The sequence below is a fragment of the Mytilus californianus genome, unplaced genomic scaffold, assembly GCF_021869535.1.
Source record: "Mytilus californianus isolate M0D057914Y unplaced genomic scaffold, xbMytCali1.0.p SCAF_2, whole genome shotgun sequence".
Classification (NCBI taxonomy): domain Eukaryota; kingdom Metazoa; phylum Mollusca; class Bivalvia; order Mytilida; family Mytilidae; genus Mytilus; species Mytilus californianus.
This window is the reverse complement of record NW_026262668.1, coordinates 83,317,959-83,338,976: the sequence shown is the minus strand read 5'-3', so window position 1 is coordinate 83,338,976 and position 21,018 is coordinate 83,317,959. Positions and strand designations below refer to the sequence as shown.

General features: G+C 32.0%; 1 protein-coding gene and 1 long non-coding RNA gene across 7 annotated transcripts in view; one reads left to right on the top strand and one right to left on the bottom strand.

The window, feature by feature from the left end:
- Positions 1-21,018, top strand: part of LOC127728273 (transcriptional activator GLI3-like) — a 140,615-nt gene that overhangs the window by 49,947 nt on the left and 69,650 nt on the right. Inside the window, exon 1 of one of the 6 annotated variants that reach the window (XM_052235563.1) lies at positions 13,968-14,482. The exons of the other annotated variants lie outside the window; for them this stretch is intronic. Within the exon in view, the coding sequence (XP_052091523.1) occupies positions 14,431-14,482 (52 nt within the window). The 5' untranslated portion in view covers positions 13,968-14,430. Of the gene's footprint in view, positions 1-13,967; positions 14,483-21,018 lie in introns of those variants that run through there. 6 annotated transcript variants of the gene reach the window in all.
- Positions 1-21,018, bottom strand: part of LOC127728368 (uncharacterized) — a 242,517-nt gene that overhangs the window by 190,020 nt on the left and 31,479 nt on the right. The window lies entirely within an intron of this gene.

The window sequence follows — 21,018 nt, the reverse complement described above, 5'->3', positions numbered from 1 at the left end:
CAATTACTATGATAAAAAAGGCTTTGATTGCATCCTCCTTTTTGAATAGTAATAAAAATCCAAAAAGGATAAATGCAATTATTAACAAAGAAAATGCAAATGTTTTGCCATAAAGTGCAGATTCAGCATAAATATAAAAATAAGGAGATTAAAGGCTTGGTTAGACAGAGCTAGTTGGTTGTAAGGAAGTTATCTATTCCTACAATCTGCAATGAAAAAGGCCATCAATTACTAAAATAAAAACAGCTTTGATTGGATCCTCTTTTTTAAATAATAATGAAAATCTACATTGCTTAGTTGGATTAGAATATCAACTAAGAAAATGCCCATGTTTTGCAAAGTGGATTTATCATACAGCATGGTAAGAAAGAGCTAGTTGGTTGGATATGAATTTGACTATAGTGTGTTCCCCTCCTACAATTTGCAGTTCAAATTCCTGAAACAAAAGTGCAGAATGTATGCAGGCTCATATGCATTGTAGTTGTTATCTCACCCATTATACATTTTACAAGTTCTTGTGCCTGTTGTACATATCATTTTTTTTCATTTTTTGATGAGTTTATCATTTGCAGAATTATAAATAGTCTTATAATCTTTAGTATGGGAATGCTTACGATGTGATTTAGCAATTTCTATGATACAAGAGGCCAAAATTCAATCAACTTTTTGTTGTTCTCTCCTTATAAAGGGATTCAATTAGTAACTTTTAGATTGCAATGCAATTTTTTGTATTTTTATAACAGCATTGAATATTTTCAGTTTTTGCCATATTATATATATAGTATGTATTTTTTTTTTGGAGTAACATGGAACTAAACCTAGAAAAAAAAACCAGACCAATCTGTTGCTAGTGTTTATGTAAGCAAAACTGCCAACAAAATTGAAATGCAATCCCTCCTTCACAAATGAAGTTACTCTTTTACCAAAGTTGATGAGGGGCTGATGTCAGCTCCTCTTTACGCTTTGTTGTTCTAAGGGCTAATCCAAAATTAAATATGTCATATGCTATGTGTTGGAGAGGGTCGGTGTTGGGAGGCACTTTTTGCCATTACTATTTTAATAAAAAAATTAATGCATCATTTAGTAAAAAAGTTATTTTAATCCCCACTACCCTGATATACCCCACAGTTGATTGACACTTTGCAGAGGTACACATAGAAAAGAGTGTCTAAGTGACAAAAGAATGAAGTCACATGACCCATATTGCATGATTTACCATCTTTTTAAGTAAAAAATTAGTTTAATCTGAAAAAAATGCAGACAATCATGTACATTTATGTGATGATGCCCTTATGCTTATTGGAGTATGATAGACTTCCCTTTGAAAGCATGTCATTCATGTAAATTTCATTTCTCAGGTGACATAAACTAGTTATTTGTATTAAATCTTCAAAATACATGTATATTGATTTATTATTAAAAACTTTGCTGAAATTTTGTTTGAAGCAAACTCTGCCATAAAATTTGTGTTTTAGGTATCTCTATAACTAAAAGAATAAGGAGATGTGGTATGATTGCCAATGAGACAACTATCCACAAGTTCAAATAAAATGGATGTAAACAATTATAGGCAACTGTACAGCCTTCAACAATGAGAAAAACCCATGCTGTATAGTCAGCTATAAATGACATGAAAAAATATGAAACAATTCAATTGAGAAAATTGAAGGCTTAATTTAAAACAAAACAATTTTCGAAAAAAACATATACCACGTATGACAGACATGAACCAATGGCAGCAACTGGACTACAGGCTCCTGACTTGGGAGAGGCACATAAAGAATGTGGCTGGGTTAAACATGTTTGAAGGGGCCAACACTCCCCTAACCTGGGACAGTGGTGTAACTGCACAACACAAGAACACTATAAAAATCAGTTGAAAAGGGCTTAACTCATCAGATCAATACAAAGCAGAAAAACATGTAACAAAAACACAGACTGGACGTGGCAGGCTATTTATACATCCATCACAACACAAAAGACACAAAGTACAGATCTGAGAGTACTCACAGTTACTGACAGCTAGTTCAAAGGCAGTAACAACTAATGAAAAAAATCATGTATCTAAGACAATATCAATCAGTACACATCCAACATCCAATGGATTTAGTGTTAAGATATCACTAACAGTCAGAGAAAAACATGACCTTGTGTAATGTCAAAAAATAGGTATCCTTCCGTATGTCCCAAAATTAGTTTCCGTTCTCTAACTTTAGTTTGTCTCAACCAAATGTTATGAAACTTATACACAATTCTTATTATCACCAAACACAGATCAAGTTCAAATTTGGGTGGCGTCACCTTCACCATCTCGTGTTATCTCCCTTCATAAATGGAAAAATTACTTAATTTGGCATTTCCGCACTCTAACTTTAGTTTACATCATCCAATTGATATGAAACTTACACACAATGCTCATTACCTCCAAACACAGATCAGGTATGAATATGGATGATGTCATTTTCACGGTTCTTAAGTTATGTCCCTTTATAAATGTCAAAATTGCTGAATATGCTGTTTTCGTATTCTAACTTTGCTACATTGACCTTTGCATATTTACAAGCAGGGGCATCTGTGTACCATGGACACATTCTCCTTTTATTTTCATCCTAATTTTAAAAGTTCTCAGTTACTAAGTGACATACATATGATACAATCATATAACTTATTGAACAGATGCAACTAGGGGTAGCACAATACATATGATACAATCATATAACTTATTGAACAGATGCAACTAGGGGTAGCACATAAGCTTCTTTTAAAATGTAAGTATTGTTTTTCGCCATTTTGGTCAACATGCAGGTTTAATATTCAAGATCATCCATGAGGTTTAAAAAGATGCATTTTCAATTATTCTGCAATTTTGGAATAATTAATCAATATTTTTAAGTATTCTTTTTTTTGCTTGTTAAGCATTAGTTGCATTGATAAATCAATGTCATTTTAATGACATCAATCAATGTTGTTTCTAGAAAAAAATTCATCAAAGTAAACAAGTTTGTTCTTTGTTAAAAGTGAACAATTTTTTGTTTTGGTCTGTAATTGTGTAATAAGGAACTTTGCATCTATTGGTTGATGTCAGCATAAAATTCTTTCAAATTCATCCATTTCCACTAATACCTTCAGTATAATCCTTTCTAAATTGAAGTTAACAAAATTTAATAATCATGATATTTTCTTTAAGTGACAAGTAGGAAGACAAGAAAAGCTTTACTATCATGGACTAACTACAAAATATATTCATCATGCTGATGTCATAAGGTTCCCATACTATGAAGGAGTTTCTGTAGGGTTCAGATGGAACACCAATCTCTATTCCAAAACTTTCCCATGACCACTTAATGGACACCAAAGAAGCACAAACTCTTTTTAAAACTGATAAAGTTATTCACCTCTTATTACCTATCTTAGCTAGGAAAGGTAGTGGGCACACATTACCAGTCTGCAAGTCCTTCTGCACTACTGGATAGAAACAAACAAAACTTTACTGAAAAGGAGCTATGCTCCTTTGGGTCATCTGTTTTAACATTTAATCAATTTCATTTTAATGGTTTCTCAAACTAAACTGAAATTTTGAACAATGCAGGCACTCCGGCTTCCTCCACCAATAAAAACTGACAGCCACAAGATAGAACAATAGTGCTGAAAGTGGTGTTAAACACCAATCAATCAATGGCAGGGTAGGAATTTTCTTAACTTTTTTTTCAGGAACTTTAAATTAAAGCATTTTACATACATGTAACCATGCTATACTGTGTGTTTGGCTTTCACATCCATTGCTCTTCAACTTATGGTTTTCTGAATACTTATAGGGAGGCTACCATTAGTTAACAATAGCTCACAGTTCAAATTTAAACAAATTTAAATGACCAAATATGTTTACCCTAAAAGATCCTTTCCAAAGTATAAAAGCTATATGATATAAGATACTTAAATTGCTATTCATCATTAAAGTTCATTTGATACAAAGAAATCTGAGCTGACCTTTAAGCTTTTATACCTTTTTCACTTTTTTTGGTTTGAGGGGGTGAAATCTTATACAGTGTGTAAGCTTAGGTAAAATCTTTTCATTCCATTAAACAAGGAGAATAGAATGTACTGCCTTGTCATACAGTACTAAGTATTTAAAGTGGGAAAGATGTACAAAATTTTCTCAATAGGATCTTTTGAAAATAAGATGAAAAAAGGAAGATATTATGTTTAAGTTAAATTTGAAAGAAGAACAAGACAATAAATTTTAAGTTCCTAGACCTTTGCCAACACATATAATATGCTGATGTTAAAAATGCCATCAATCAGATTATTTACTCATATTCTCAGAATATAAATAAAACAGGAGCTGAAAGCTATTTTTCATGTGTCAATTCTTGTATAATTGAGGTAACCTAGATCATCTGATCTAATTTCACCAAATCTACTTTCTTGTCAATCAAATTGGAAATTGGATCCTTAGACATGTGACCTTCAAGTATAAACTGTGAAGCATAAGTCACTGTAGTCTTGTGTATTCCTGTCAAGTTCTACTATAAACATTGACAGCTCTCATGAATATTTATAAAGGAAAAAAACGTAAGAAAAAAACCCAATTTTGAAAACCACAAGAGCTTGACAATGATATTTTATGGAATCTTTAATAAAAATCATATGGTAACACGAATTTCAATGATATGGAAAAAAACCCAATTTCTTCTAAAAACTTATGTTGTTTAATATAGATTATTATCAAATTATACACTATTATAAGATATATAGGGAACTTATCATCTCATAATCATTATATTTTCAGGTGAGAAATGAAGTTATTAGCTTCAAAAATGTCTGATCATCACATAATCAAATACCTCATACAGAGGCTCAAAAAATAAAGAAAGCTTTAGAAAACCAGAGTAACATGTAGATGAATGTTATTTCTAACAAAAACATTTTAAAGATTTCAGTTAAGCATGAAATAACTTCAAACCAACAAAAATTCTTTAACTTATATTACAGATTTTATTTTCATTTTGACAGGTTTTCTTTATTTGTGATGCTTGTTTCATTGCATTATTTTGACAATTCTTTGATGATGTAGTGTTGAGGGTTTTTCTGTCATTTTTTCTTTGAAGAGGTCTCAGAAAGGGCTTGGATCTATTTATTTCTTCTGGAAGTATATTCAGAATAAAAAGGTCTAATATTAACGCTAGAATTTAGATTTTGCTGCATGTTGTTGAACAATTATAGCCAATGTCATGTTTTTGGACTATAGAACAGCTGTTTTACATTTATACAGATGTGGCTGTCTCTAGTGTTTGCATTTATACATGTATTACGTAATAAGATGAAAAGCAGAAAATCTCAGGTAAAATTCCAGGTGTTTCTGCAGAGATACCTTTGTTCAACAACTTATCGCTCAACTGTAGATGTAAACAAAATATTAAATTTTAGTTCATTCATGCGAATTTTTACACCCACTGCGCGATAATAGCTTTAGACGAAGGTCCCATCATCATATAATATATCAAAGAGCAGCCGGTACAAAACGCGCCACTTTTTATGATTTGTACTTTTGCCAGGGTTTTATCATTCAAATACATCCCAATATGAGCAGATAGGTCACATTTAGGTGTATGAATTTAATGTGTTTTTTTAAATATAATCTTTCTGTTAGAAAAATTTATAAAGGATTTGTTTAATCTCTCGTAAAAATGACTTTAAAATGATTTTGCCCTTGTTAGACCATATCTCAGTTCGTGAAAATTGCCTCTAGCAAAAAATTTAGAAATTTATTATATTGGACACACTTAATGATGTATAAAGATAATAACTAAAAAGAGTTTTTAGAGCGAAATTCTTTGTTAATATGCCTATATAACCAACAAGGTATTCCTTAAGACAGATTGTTGAAGTATTTTTTGTTAAGGTGTTTGAAGAGCATTTAAATTATTAAAGTTTGACATGCTATTTATCCTCAGCTACAATGTGGAGCAGGCTATATATTCTCTGATATAATGAGACCATCCAGTCCGTTGGAACAAACATTTGATCCTATTAACCACCTCTGTCTTTTTGGAAATCTGAATATTAGAACAATGATCAAATAAACCTTTAATTTAAAAGTCATCCAGTCACATACAAAAATTTACAAATCCTTTTAAAGCATTATTATGTGACAATTAAGAAAGGTATATATTTTGTGATGTTTCAAAAAACATCCAAAAGAGACCCAATAGAAATAATTTTCATTAGTTCTGATGTACAATGATTAACTTTACATCAGAGGTTTGCAGTTTTATCTTTATTTTTACTCCTTATAAAGGTCTCTGCTTGTGGCATGTGAGGAAATTTGATGTACCGTAGTCTTTTTTATTCCTGATATTTAAGGATCCAAGCAATCTGATTTAAATACAGATCACGTTTCCATACAAGGATCTGACACTCACTCAGCACTCAATTCTACTTTTTTGTTTTTAAAGGGCTATCAGAATCATCTTGGTTTTCTGTAAGATAAAAACCTTTGAAAATAAGACTGAAAATAATACTATAACATGGTCTATGGAATTATTAGTTTTTCTCCAATTAAGACAGCAAACTTTTCTGGTAAAAAAAAGAATGATTTTGTATTTATAGATTCTTTCTTATGTTGTAGTGACGTCTCTCTAAATCTGAGGAGTTTAATTATTTCTGACACTAATAGACTAATTATGTCATCAAATTTTAAAGCAAAATCCCTTGTTTGAAAAATTGTCTATTTAAATAAATAATTTTTGTCTATGATTTAAACAATCCTCTTAACTTTGAATCAAAACTTCTTATTCAATTTTATTATGAACTACAAAAGATTTTGTATGCAGAACCTCCGGATCGAATTCAATGTGTGGTTTCATATGAAAATACTTCTTTTAGCCAACATGAGGCTAAATTACAGGGCATCTTACAGTAAATATATTATTAAATGACGCAGACACCCGAAAATGGGTTAAAGGTTGAAAGAAAAATAAGGAGTGTCTATTCCTGACGATTGAACCTCAACTGAAATGTTGAAGGACAAATTTAACCTAATAGTTCCTAGGATTCCAACGGGTCAGTTATTTTAAATTACAAAGTAATTATCCAAGTTGGTTTGTCCACATCATGGTATTGTTTCCAAAATATGCTATTATGTTTTCCCATTCATAGTACTATTGTGTCAATAAATTATCATGATAAAACTTTTTAAAGGGTCACAAATTAAAAGAGGCATTGAGGAAACCTATAATTATGTTAAAATAGATTATTTTTGTGTTTAAAAACCATTACAGTAAGACAGGACTGATTATTTAACTGTGATCTTGGTCCAAGGAGTCAAGCTGAGTGACAACAAAAACATGAAATTCCTCTAAGGTTTGCTTTATACAGCTAGAGTAATTGAGAACAGGTATCCTGGAGCATTCAATTGTTGTATGTCTAGATAGAAGAATTCTTGGTCTACTTTCTTTACACATATTACTGGTACATGACTAACCATTTAAAGCGTCTAGAATCCTATTTTTAAAAAGAGGAAGAATGAATACAAGTTTGACAGAGTCTGAAAATTGAAATTATTACATTAAGCTTAAATACCATGGTGACTTGTTTTGTAAAAAATCTTGATGTTCCTTATTTTGCCAAAATGTGCAGCTACTTATACTTTTGAGTTTACTTTTGAACAAGTTGAGACCATTAAACTGAAATGAATTGTTGGAATCAGTATTAAATGGATATATAACGCTGAGATCTGATATAGGATAATAGTACTGGGCTAGTTTACTTATATGAGTTTTTATCTGGTTTACCTTTTGTACTTTCAAAATTTTTTGAATAGATAATTTCATGGAAATGATGTTGCCAACTGTCCTTTTTGATTAGTAGAGAAGTAATTGTATGATGCAAAGTACTGGTAGTTATTGATTATGTTTGCGTTCCTTTGGGGTTACCATTTTGACATTGTTCTTATTATTTTACTTATGAAATTTTTAGTTTCCATTCTCTAACTTAAGTTGCCTCAACCAAATGTTATGAAACTTATACACAATGCTTTTTACCACAAAACACAGATCAAGTTGAATTTTGATAGCCTCACTTAAATCATTATCGAGTTATGCCGCTTTATAAATGGAAAAATTGAAAAATTTTTAGTTTCCGTTCTCTAACTTAAGTTTGCCTCACCAAATGTTATGAAACTTATGCACAATGCTTATTACCACAAAACAGAGATCAAGATTTAATTTTGGTAGCGTTACTCTAACTGTTCTAGAGTTATGCCCCTTTATAAATGGAAAAAAATGCAAAATCTTTAGTTTCCGTTCTCTTACTTAAGTTTGCCTCAACCAAATGTTAGGAAACTTATACACAATGCTTATTACCACCAAATACAGATCAAGTTTGAATTTTGGTAGCCTCACTCTAACCGTTCTAGAGTTATGCCCCTTCATAAATGGAAACATTGCAAAATTTTTAGTTTCCATTCTCTAACTTAAGTTGCCTCAACCAAATGTTATGAAACTTATACACAATGCTATTTACCACAAAACACAGATCAAGTTGAATTTTGGTAGCGTCACTTAAATCATTATCGAGTTATGCCCCTTTATAAATCGAAAAATTACAAAATTTTTAGTTTCCGTTCTCTTACTTAAGTTTGCCTCAACCAAATGTTTTAAAACTTATACACAATGCTTATTACCACAAAATAAAGATCAAGTTTGAATTTTGGTGGGGTCACTTTAACCATTCTGGAGTTATGCCCCTGTATAAATGGAAAAAAATGCAAAATTTTTAGTTTCCGTTCTGTAACTTAAGTTTGCCCCAACCAAACATTATGAAACCTATACACAATACTTATTACTTTTTAAAAAAACTCAGATCAAGTACTAATTTGGGTAGCGTCACTTTTATCGTTCTTGAGTTATGTCCCTTTATAATGTTGTATGCAAGCGGGGGCATCATTCTCCATTTATTTTAGGTGTTTTTAATTGGGGAACATCACAATACAGTTTGGATTGTTCAATAAATAAATTTGAGCAGAGTTTTCATGTATTTTATACAAAAAACAGCTAAATATAGTCATCATAAAAGGGATTTTTTTTCTCTTACAAAATAAGGGGTTTATAGGGTCTTTACACTTGGTTCCTGTGGTACTCAATAATGATGCAATACAACAAAATAACTTTGCTCCATTGATTATTTGGGAGGGAGATGAAGGCCTGGAATGACATTCAGAACAATGAAAATCTACGTAAAAATTTTGAATAGTTTTAGAATTATTGTCCCCCCTGTAACGCGTTGCGGAGGACATAGAAATACTGGGTGTCTGTCCGTCCTATCTTGTTAGTGATCTCACATGTACAATTCTTGGTAGATTTTTATAAAACTTATATCATAGGTTTATATTAGCATTGTCTTAAGACAAGTTTGGTGGCGATCAACAATTTTTATATGAGTAATGCCCCTTGGAAATATTATTTATATGGAAAATTGCATTGTTAGAGATCTCATGGGTACAATTCTTGCCAGATTTTTATCAAATTTATATCAAAGGTTTATATATATCAGCAATTTTTTTGACAGTTTCACAAATCAGTGCCGATCAAATATTTGTAAAAGAGTTATGCCTTTTGAAATATTAATTATATGGAAAATTGCAATGTTAGCACTCTAATGTGTACAATTCTTGCCAGATTTTTATGAAACTTATATCATAGGTTTATATTAGCAATGTCTCAGACAACTTTGAAAATCACTGCCGATCAATAATTTTTAAAATAGTTATGCTCCTTGGAAATATCAATTATCAATTATATGGAAAATTGCATTGTAAGCACTCTCAGTTTTTGCCAGATTTTTATCAAATTTATATCAAAGGTTTAAATCAGCAATGTCTTGTAAAAATATTTGTAAAAGAGTTATGCCCCTTGGAAATATTATTTATATCGGAAAAAATGCATTGCATTTGCTTTCAAGCTATAAAGTTTTTTTTTAAGCTATTGCCCATCGACAGATAAAAAATGTGCAATGCAGCGGACATTGGAACTCTGTTTTTTTATTGTAAATATTGTGCTTCTTAAATTCACAAAGTAAAACTACTATTCAACTTAAACTTATGTGCAAATCATTCAACCTTGTGGATTTATAAATTTGATAATGGCATCATCTCTATATCACAAATAATGAAAAATCTTGAAAATATGAGGTCAATACACTAGATTTGTCATCCTTTAATATCCTTTACCAGATTGTACCTTTTAGCTCAACTCTAAAATATGTTACAATAAAACATTTGCAAAGTTTTCCTTGCTATATATAAAACAGGTTTTTATAGAAGCATGTAAAACAATTGTTTTTCATTTCTAGATTCATGGCTAATTCAATATATGTGTGCTAGAGCTATTTTTTTCATGTTGTTGGTACATAGGTGAATGTTGATGGCTTAAAGGTTGAGTTTGCAATTTATTCAGATTAAGCTGCAGGCTGTGTCTTATCATGTTGTTCATCTAGCTTTCAGTATCATAAATCCTTAATACTACCTTGGTGCTCTCCTGATACTCTAAGGCTCTTTCCTTAAGTGCTGGACATTCTTGTCTCAATCTCTGGCAGAATTGAACCAAAGACTTAGAAAATGTATTTTCTGCATCTTCACCAAGCATACATCCTGTTTGCTTCATTCAGTCTGATAGTATGGTGTGCATCAGTCAGTTTTATAGTACTGTGTGCTTCAGTCAGTCTTATAGTACTGTGTACTTCAGTCAGTCAGATAGTACTGTGTGCTTCAGTCAGTTTGATAGTATAGTGTGCTTCAGTCAGTCTGATAGTAATGTGTGCTACAATCAGTCTGAAAGTATTGTGTGCTTCAGTCAGTCTGATAGTACTGTGTGCTTCAGTCAATCTTTTAATACTGTTTGCTTCAGTCAGTCTGATAGTACTGTTTGCTTCAGTCAGTCTGATAGTACTGTGTGCTTCAGTCAGTCTGATAGTAATTACTAATGTGTGCTTCAGTCAATCTTATAATACTGTGTGCTTCAGTCAATTTGATAGTATTGTGTGCTTCAGACAGTCTTATAGTACTGCAGACTTCAGTCAGTCTGATAGTACTGTGTGCTTCAGTCAATCTGATAGAATTGTGTGCTTTAGTCAGTCTGATAGTAATATGTGCTGCAGTCAGTCTGAAAGTATTGTGTGCTTCAGTCAATCTAATAGTAATTTGTGCTGCAGTCAGTCTGATAGTACTGTGTGCTTCAGTCAATCTGATAGTATTGTGTGCTTCAGTCAGTCTTATAGTACTGCATGCTTCAGTCAGTCTGATAGTATTGTGTGCTTCAGTCAATCTTATAGTACTGTGTGCTTCAGTCAGTCTTATAGTACTGCATACTTCAGTCAATCTGATAGTATAGTGTGCTTCAGTCAGTTTGATAGTATTGTGTGCTTCAGTCAGTCTGAAAGTATTGTGTACTTCAGTCAGTCTGATAGTAATGTGTGCTTAAGTCAGTCAAAGTATTGTGTGCTTCAGTCAGTCTGATAGTAATGTGTGCTTCAGTCAGTCTGAAAGTATTGTGTGCTTCAGTCAGTCTTATAGTACTGTGTGCTTCAGTCAGTCTGATAGTGCTGTGTGCTTCAGTCAGTTTGATATTAAACTTTTTTTAGTGCTGTCAATCAATCTGATAGTACTGTGTGCTTCAGTCAGTCTTATAATACACTTTTTGAATGCCATTAATCACTATGGTTATACAGTTTTCTGAGTGCCCTCAATCAGTCTAAAAGTACACTTTTTTTGTGCCAACAGTAAGTCTGATAGTTCACACTTTTTCAAGTGCATCAGTCTGATAATACACTTTTTTAAGTGCCGTCAGTCAGTCTGATAGAACACTTGTTTGAGTGCCAGCAGTCTTATAGAACTCTATTTATAGTTCTGTCAGTCTGTTTAATAATATACTTTTTTGAGTGCAGTCAGACAGTTTGATAGTACACTTTTTTAAGTGTTGGCAGTCAGTCTGATTGAACACTTTTTTGAGTACTGTCAGTCAGTCTGATAGAACACTTTTTTGAGTGCTTTCAGTCTAATTGGTTTTTATCATTCTGTCAGTCAGTCTGACAGAACACTTTTTTGAGTGCCATCAGTCAGTCAATAGAACACTTTTTATAGTTCTGTGAGTCAGTTTGATAGTACACTTTTTTAGTGCTGGCAGTCAGTCAATAGAACACTTTTTTGAGTGCTGCCAGTAAGTTTGATAGTACACTTTTTTGAGTGCTGTCAATCAGTTTGATAGTACACTTTTTTGTGTGCTGTCAGTCAGTCTGATTGAACACTTTTTTGAGTGCTGTCAGTCAGTCTGATAGAACACTCTTTTGAGTGCTGTCAGTCTAATAGAACACTAATTATCATTCTGGCAGTCAGTTTGATAGAACACTTTTTTGAGTGCTGTCAGTCTAATAGAACACTATTTATCAATCTGTCAGTCAGTCTGATAGAACACTGTTTTTAGTGCCATCAGTCAGTCAATAGAACACTTTTTAAAGTTCTGTCAGTCAGTTAGATAGTACACTTTTTTTTAGTGCTGGCAGTCAGTCAATAGAACACTTTTTTGAGTGCTGTCAGTCAGTCTGATTGAACACTTTTTGAGTGCTGTCAGTCAGTTTGATAGTACACTTTTTTTAGTGCCTTCATCTGATAGTTAACTTTTTTTTGGTGCTGTCGGTCAGTCTGATAGTTAACTTTTTTTAGTGCTGCATGGCAGTCAGTCAATAGAACACTTTTTGGAGTGATTTCAGTCAGTTCAACATTTTTTAGATCAAATGACGTAGATGTTAGCAACTATGGGTAACCGTAAAGCCTTCAACATTGAGCAAAACACATACTGCTTAGCAAGCAATAAAAGTTATGTACTGAGCAGCAATGCATAGATATTGTCAAGTATCAGCCGCTTGAAACAGTGTGAAACCTTTTAGCTTGTTTTCTGTGCCTTCTTGCTAAAAAGGTTACAAGGGGGTGACATTATGACCAGGCTGAAATTTGTCTATATCATTGTGTAGAAAACCAGATGATCTATACGTCACATTGACTTATTTATTAGCATGTTTCTTAAGTTAAATGATCTAAAATGAAAGGTGTTTAAGAATGACTTAATTGGTCTTCAGAGACTTAGCCCCCCCCCCCCCCCCCCCCCCACCACCACCACCACCACCAGTATCTTGGATGAAATTGTATGCTTATTTCGATATACATGTATATGATTTTTGATTTGAAAATTACTTTTGTCGTGATTAATAGTTTTTATCATTATAATGGGTTTTAATTAAGCTAAATGACTAGACCTGACTGAAAATGTACCCCCCATTTATACCCTCTATCTAATCTTTGAACCTCAGATGACCAAAAAAAAACTATTCTTGAAGTATATGTCTTCTGTCATTTGTAAACAAAGCTGAAAGGTTGTCAGAATTCATTCAGTTTATTCCCACAAATCAGTTTAAAGATATGAAGACAAGATTGTTTAGTTCCTTAGTATTAAGTTGAGTAATTTTCTATGGAGTCATGTTAAGAAAAATAGATCTAATTTTGTTAGGGATCACCCCCTTGTAACACTATAGATGTTCTTACTGTTGACATGTATTAAACACATGAATACCTTGTACACTTGGGTGGTCTTTGTGAGCTATGGAAAAATCAAGTGAGGCCTGTTTGGTTTAACGTCATCAGAACATACCATTTTACATTGTGGGGCAAAAAGGTCAGAATTTAGATATCATTATCTTGTTTTTTGTCTTATTTTAATATTACTTTCTTGAAAGCAATGTATATTATCAAGTATAAAACAGCTTTATTGCATTTTGGTCCATTTTGAGGGGAAGAAAATTAAAAATTGTCTACTTGAGTTTGACCTGTGTCACCCTAGTCATTGAATTCTTCCATCCCACCATAGTAGTTTTCCCAAGTTGAAACTGTCAAGAGATGATCATCTTAAAAATTAAAAGATGGTGAAAAACTGGTAAATTCTGTGATTTGTGTTGTTTTATTTGTATTTTATCAATTGAATTATGTAACCTGTATTTGCAAGTTTTTTGATAAATTTCAACACAGTTCAGGAAAACTTAAGGAATTCATCACTTGTTGCTTTCGGATACTTTTTAAATATGCTCTGATTAAATGTTCAAACCATGATGTTTTAAAAATAATGGATTAAAACAGGATTTTTTGCAGATCTTTAATGCAGGTGATAATTATGTTGGATTAATTGTTGATACTGATAAAAAGTGAACCGCAATAAGGAATATTAGATATATTGAAAGACATTAGTGGAAATGTGTAATATTAGATATATCATAAGACATTAGTGGAAATGTGTAATATTTAAGTCAAGAAGTTTGAAAATTTGGATTTATAATATTTTGGAATTTTAGTTCATATTATGTTGTGTGATGATTGTAATGGAGGGATAAATGTATATCGCCAACGATGAAAATAAATTTGAGGTAGATCAGATATACAAAGGTAGGTTTATATTTATTATCATTCACACAGTTAAAACATAGATATTCAAATTATGTTTAAAATTATACCTGCCCATTTTTATTTTTCATTAATTTTGGTATATCGAATCTCTGAAAATTAATTTTTTTTATTATATCAAAACTGAAAAAAAGAAGATTTAGATATTTTATCTTTACCTCTTTTTTATCTTTTTTATTTCTTTAAGTGTTTTTTTTTTAAAGATTGAAATTAACATAACAATTATTTAATAAAAAAACATTTTTGAAATTACATATATATTTTTTCCTAATATCTCAGGGACTTTCAAGGGCAAAAATCTCAATGGATAAGAAATCTAAGATAGAATGTTTTTTTTCAAAATTTGAAATTAACTCTTTGCTTTTCCAAATTTTTCATGTTCTTTTTATTCCTTAATTTGTATTTATACTTAAATTATTAAAATTGTTTGAAGAAAAGTAGAAAAAATCCCCAATCTATTAATGGTGCTGGACACTTCTAATACAGATGAGTCCACATCATTTTTTTAAAACTTTTATCAGGAACTGTATTAATGTGCAAATAATTTGTAATTTTATGTTCCACTTCAAGAAAAAAAGTATCTTTCAATCCTCGGTTGATCAGATGATATAATGATAAAGGTTAGATTTTCATCAGAAAATAACCCATGATCAAAGCAGTGAAGATTAGACAAATATCACAAGATGCCTTTTTGTTTTTGGTCATTTATTTTAGGGACTGACAAGTATAGTCATAAAGTAAGATTGGTTTTATATGTAGAATTTTAGATACTCAATGTAAAAGATCAAGGTATTGAACATTTTTTTTGAGTGATTGGTAAACTGTAAATGTAGTAAACTTGTTTACAGTGGGTTGTACTTGCATAACTTAAGTAACAGGTTTTTTGAAGTAAACCAACACCCAATCATTTTCCAGTTGGTATTCAATAAAATCTATTTGATTTTATAAATTGTTTACCTATCAAGTAACACTAATCTATAATCTCTTAATCTAATTAGCCTAAAATGAACCTGTTAGGAGGTCATTAGCAGATGTCCATTGTCTTTGATGAGGCCCATAAATCCTGGGAACACACACAGAAGCAGGGTATTTAAAGATCAGGACAAAGATAACTTTTCTTCAATACTATTGCTTTTTCTTGATGTAAGTTTCAAACAAAAGGCTTTTTTTTAAATTTAATTATATGAAATCACAGTACAAAGAATCTTCATATATTTTTTCAGGATTATTTTTGAAGATTTTTAAACCTCAAAATAAATTTTCATGTACAAAAGGATAAAAAATTATGTTTCAAAGGGGATCATTTACACAAACATTCCTTTTTTTGGCTGAAAAATGTACATTTCAATTTCAAAGCCCATGTGGACAATTGAGTAAATAATTGATGACAATTTTTTTTTATTCACAACCTGGAAGGGCCCTATTTTTGCCCCCAATATTAGGTCCATAGTTTAAAACTGAAAAGTGATTCAAGTTGATGCATAAACATGCAAAAAAAATGAAATAGAACAATTTTTTTCAGCTTTTCTTAAACAAAGGGTTTGACATATACATCCCAAATAGGAAAGAAAATAGATATTTTGTTGAAAGTTGAAAAATCTTCTGGATTTCAACTACATTTAGGCCTAAAAACATAGAGCAGTCAGGATGTGATAAAGTAAATTACCAATTCAAATGAGTTATTTGATCAAACATATATTTTGACATAATAGATAGAAAGCTGAGTTGGTTATGTTAAGAAGAACTACTTGCTATCTTTTTGCTAATGCTTGAATAGAAAGTAACAAATAGATTTGGATTTACTTCTTACTGTTGCCCTATAGATTTGAGTGAACCAGTAGTACCTCCTTAGGCAGGGGAACATGTTTAAAATCATGATTTTAACTTTCAAAAATGCCATATTGGCTCTACATGAGAGACGTCACAACCAATCTATTGAATGTAGATGAAAGTTATTAACTTAACATTAGATATTCTCCTTAATTTAACAGGATCAATGGTACCTACCAGAATTGTCTAACATTCAGGAACATTTTAAGTAGGAATAACATTGAAAGATTGAAATTGAATGCTGATTATGCAATTAAAAAAATGTTTTTATTTGTAAAATTTCTGGTTATAATTTATTTGATTATAAGTTCTTCTTGCCATAATTGTCTGTTTTCATAGTCCTCTACTCAGCCATTCCCTCACAAAACTGGTGATTTGTGTAGTAAACACAGCATGGATGATAATACTATTCACAGTACGTTAACTGCTAGTTATTTTAACAAAAGACCTAAGACCACACACAGTACTATAACAAGAATGAAATTCAGTGGAAAAATTGAATTTGTGGACTTTTAAAAAGTGTTTAACCCTCTGAATGGACTCGTTCTAAAATTAAGTTAAGCTTCGAAGAACTCATTCTGACCTTAATATTGGATTCATTTTGAGTGACCATTATAGATGTTATATATATGTATTGCAAGGAGAAATTTTTACTTGCAAAATGAGGATTTTAACACATTTTCCCACATACTGTATACCTCTATTTTTGTCTGAAAATTTCACTTGAAATGTTAAAAAAAGCCTATATTCAGTAAAACTTGAATTATCATTTTATTTTGATTGTCAACTTCTCAGTTTTGGTTCAGTATTTAGCTCACCTGGCCCAAAGGGCCTATTGAACTTTTCTCATCTCTTGCCCATAATATTTTGAAAGGCATGAAATCAAGAAATATAAATGAAATACAAAAGATATTTTGCTGTGATGACGTCACAATTACGTCATAATATGCAACATTTTCATGAAAGCAAAGAAAACTGCTGACTTTATGCTGTTTTCCGTCAATATTTCCTTTGCCCTTTGTGGAAACATCGTGCGCAGACAAGAAACAACAAAATAATTTAAGAGAAACTTTATTATAACCATTGACACATTCTAACCAAATATAAAGTTGTTTCTGTGGTGCGCACATATTTTTGAAATTAAATGCATGCTAAAAAAGTTGACGTAAAACGAGATGGTCGACATGGCTTAAATTTATAGATCATATGGGTAAAATGCAAGTTTTGTCTATTATTTTGAAAACAGCTTTAAATAGATAAAATCTGACAGGGGATAGAAATGTTCAGAATGGTGAGCTCTGTCTATAGCTCAATTACCTCAAAACTGTCAGACAACTTCATATAGGAGTTATTGTCCTTAAATGATACAATTTTTTGTCTCGCCTGGGACGAAAGTCGCAGAAAGCGAGACATAGGGATTGCTTTTCCGGCTCCGGCGTCAACAATTGTTAAGTTTTCTGCTTAAGTTAGTTTGATAGGAATTACTTGTCATACATCATTGATGAAATTGCATTACTATCAGTACATATCATTTTGACGACTATTTTGAGGCCCTGCCCCCTAGGACATGGTCCAGTGACTTTGAATTAATTAGCAATTTTCAATGTTAAGTTTTTTGCTTAAGTTAGTTTGATAGGATCTACTTGTGATAGATCAATGATATTTTGTATGAAGTTGCATTACTATCTGTACATATCAGTTTGACGTCTATTTTGAGGCCCTGCCCCCTAGGACATGGTCCAGTGACTTTGAACTAATTAGCAATTTTCAATGTTAAGTTTTCTGCTTACCGAAGTTAGTTTGATAGGATCTACTTGTGATAGATCAATGATATTTTATATGAAGTAGCATTACTATCACTTCATATCAGCTTGATGACTATTTCGAGGCCCTGCCCCCTAGATCATGGTCAGTGACTTTGAATTAATTAGCAATTTCAATGTTAAGTTTTTCTGCTTAATTTATATTGATAGGTACTACTTACAATAAACATCGATATTTTCTATAAAGTTACATTTCTGTCTGTACATCACAGTTTTTCGACCATTTTCTAGCCCTGCCAACTAGATCATGGTCCAGTGACTGAGTTAATAAGCAATGTTGCTATCCATCAGATTGTCTTTTTCTGAATTTTATGTCGATAGGCAAGACATATCTCTGTGTCAACAGTTTATTTTTCATTTTTGCCTATTATCTTGAAATCCCATTAAAGATAAAGAGTAACTTTAAACAAAGATCACCAAGACAAGACCTACAAACAAGTAAAACGGCCAAAATATTCATTGTGACTACTTATTGGATTTATTGCCCTTTAATGACGATGTTGTGACCAATTTTTTGCATGTTTGCCTTAAATATCTTAAAAGAAATAATAGATAGATAGAAACTTTAAAAGCAAAAATGATCAGCAAGACTAGACCTACAAATAAGTCAACATGGTTGAAGTCGTCAGACTGCTCCTTATTAGAATTATTGCCCTTACATGATGATTTTTTCCAATTTTTTGTGTTTTTGCCTAATATCTTAAAAATTATAATAGACAGAAACTTTAAATCAGCAAGACAAGATCTACAAATTAGTCTCATGTCCATATTCTTCAGTTGACTTATTATTGCTCTTTAATGATGAATTTTATAAATGTTTTGTGTTTTTGCCTATTATCTTGAAAACTATAATAGATAGATAGACAGCAAGACAAGATCTACAAGTAAGTCAACATGGCAGATATAGTCAGTGGACTCCTTATTAGAGTTCTTGCTCTTAAATAACAATTATAATTTATGTGTTTGCTTTTTTGCCCTTATTATACGACCGCAATCGTATATTGGTATGACGTTGGTGTCGTCGTCGTCCGAAGACACATTGGTTTTCGCACTCAATGTGCATGGATCTCTATGAAATTTTACCAAAAGGTTCAATACCACAAAAGGAAGTTTGGGATTGATTTTGGGGGTTATGGTACCAACAGTTAAGGAATTAGGGGCCAAAAAGGGGCCAAAAATAAGCATTTTTGTAACTTCCAGACATAACTTGTGTGTTAGTGTATGGATCTCTCTGACATTGTACCACAAGGTTCCATATCACACAGGGAATGCTGGGATTGATTTTGGGGGTAATTGCTTCAAAATATTAGGAATTAGGGGCCAAAAAAGGGGCAAAAAACAAGCGTTTTTTCTAGTTTCATGACAATAACTTGTGTGTAAGTGTATGGATCTTTCTGAAATTGTACTACAAGGTTCTATATCACAAAGGGAAAGCTGGAATTGAGTTTGGGGGTAATTGCCCAAAATGTTTAGGAATAAGGGGCCAAAAAAGGGGCTAAAAAGAGGCATTTTTCTAGTTTCCAGACAATTAAACTTGTGTTCAAGTGTATGGATCTCTCTGAAATTGTACTGCAAGGTACCATACCACAAAGGGAAGGCTGGGATTGATTTTGGGGGTAATTGCTTCAAAATTTTAGGAATTAGGGGCCAAAAAAGGGGTAAAAAACAATTTTTTCTAGTTTCAGGACAATAACTTGTGTGTAAGTGTATGGATCTTTATGAAATTGTACTACAAGGTTCCATATCACAAAGGTAAAGCTGGGTTTGAGTTTGGGGGTAATTGCCAAAACGTTTAGGAATTTGGGGCCAAAAAGGGGCAAAAAAACAAGCATTTTTCTAGTTTCCAGACAATAACTTGTGTTCAAGTGTATGGATCTCTCTGAACTTGTACTGCAGGTACCATACCACAAAGGGAAGACTGGGATTGAGTTTGGGGGTGATGAATCATAAGGGGGATAAAAAAATTGAGGGGGGGGGGATTTTTTTTTCTTTAAAATTTTCCATTTTAAATTGGTTATTTCTGATTTATATATAAAAGCAAATAATAATGATATGGTTTGAAAAGGTAAATTAAAAATTCTTAAGTTCTTAGACCACATTCATTCTGTGTCAGAAACCTGTGCTGTGTCAAATATTTAATCACAATTATAATTCAGTGCTGTATCAAGCTTGAATGTTGTGTCCATACTTGCCCCAACTGGTCAGGGTTCGACCTCTGCGGTTGTATCAAGCTGGGCCCAGCGGAGCATTTTATTTTTAAAATTATAAAAGATAGATAGACGCTTTTTAAAGGAAAAATGATCAGCAAGACAAGATCTACAATTGCGTCAAATTTTGTCAAAATTGTTAGTAGACTTTTTATAGGAAAGATAACCCTTTATTGACAATTTTTTTACCCTTTTTTTATACGCCCGTTTACGGGACGTATTATGGTATACCGTTGTACGTCCGTCTGTCCGTCTGTCCGTCCGTCTGTCCGTCCGTCCGTCGTCAACATGTCGGACATTAACTCAAAAACGCTTTAACCAATTTGCTTAAAACTTTGGTGAATTGTTTATATCTATTGACATGAGCTCCCTTTCGTTTTTTATAAATTTTAGATTTTACGTTTCCGAGTTTGGGGTTTTATTCATTAAAAAAAGGGGGATTTTCCAGTTTTCGGACAATAACTCGAGAATGCTTTCACCAACTTGCAAGAAATTTTGGTTAATTGTTTATATCTATTGACATGAGCTCCCTTTGGATTTTTATAAATTTTAGATGTTACGTTTCCGAGTTATGGGGTTTTATTCATAAAAAAAAGGGGGATTTTCCAGTTTTTGGACAATAACTCAAAAATGCTTTCAGCGGTTCTCATGAAACTTT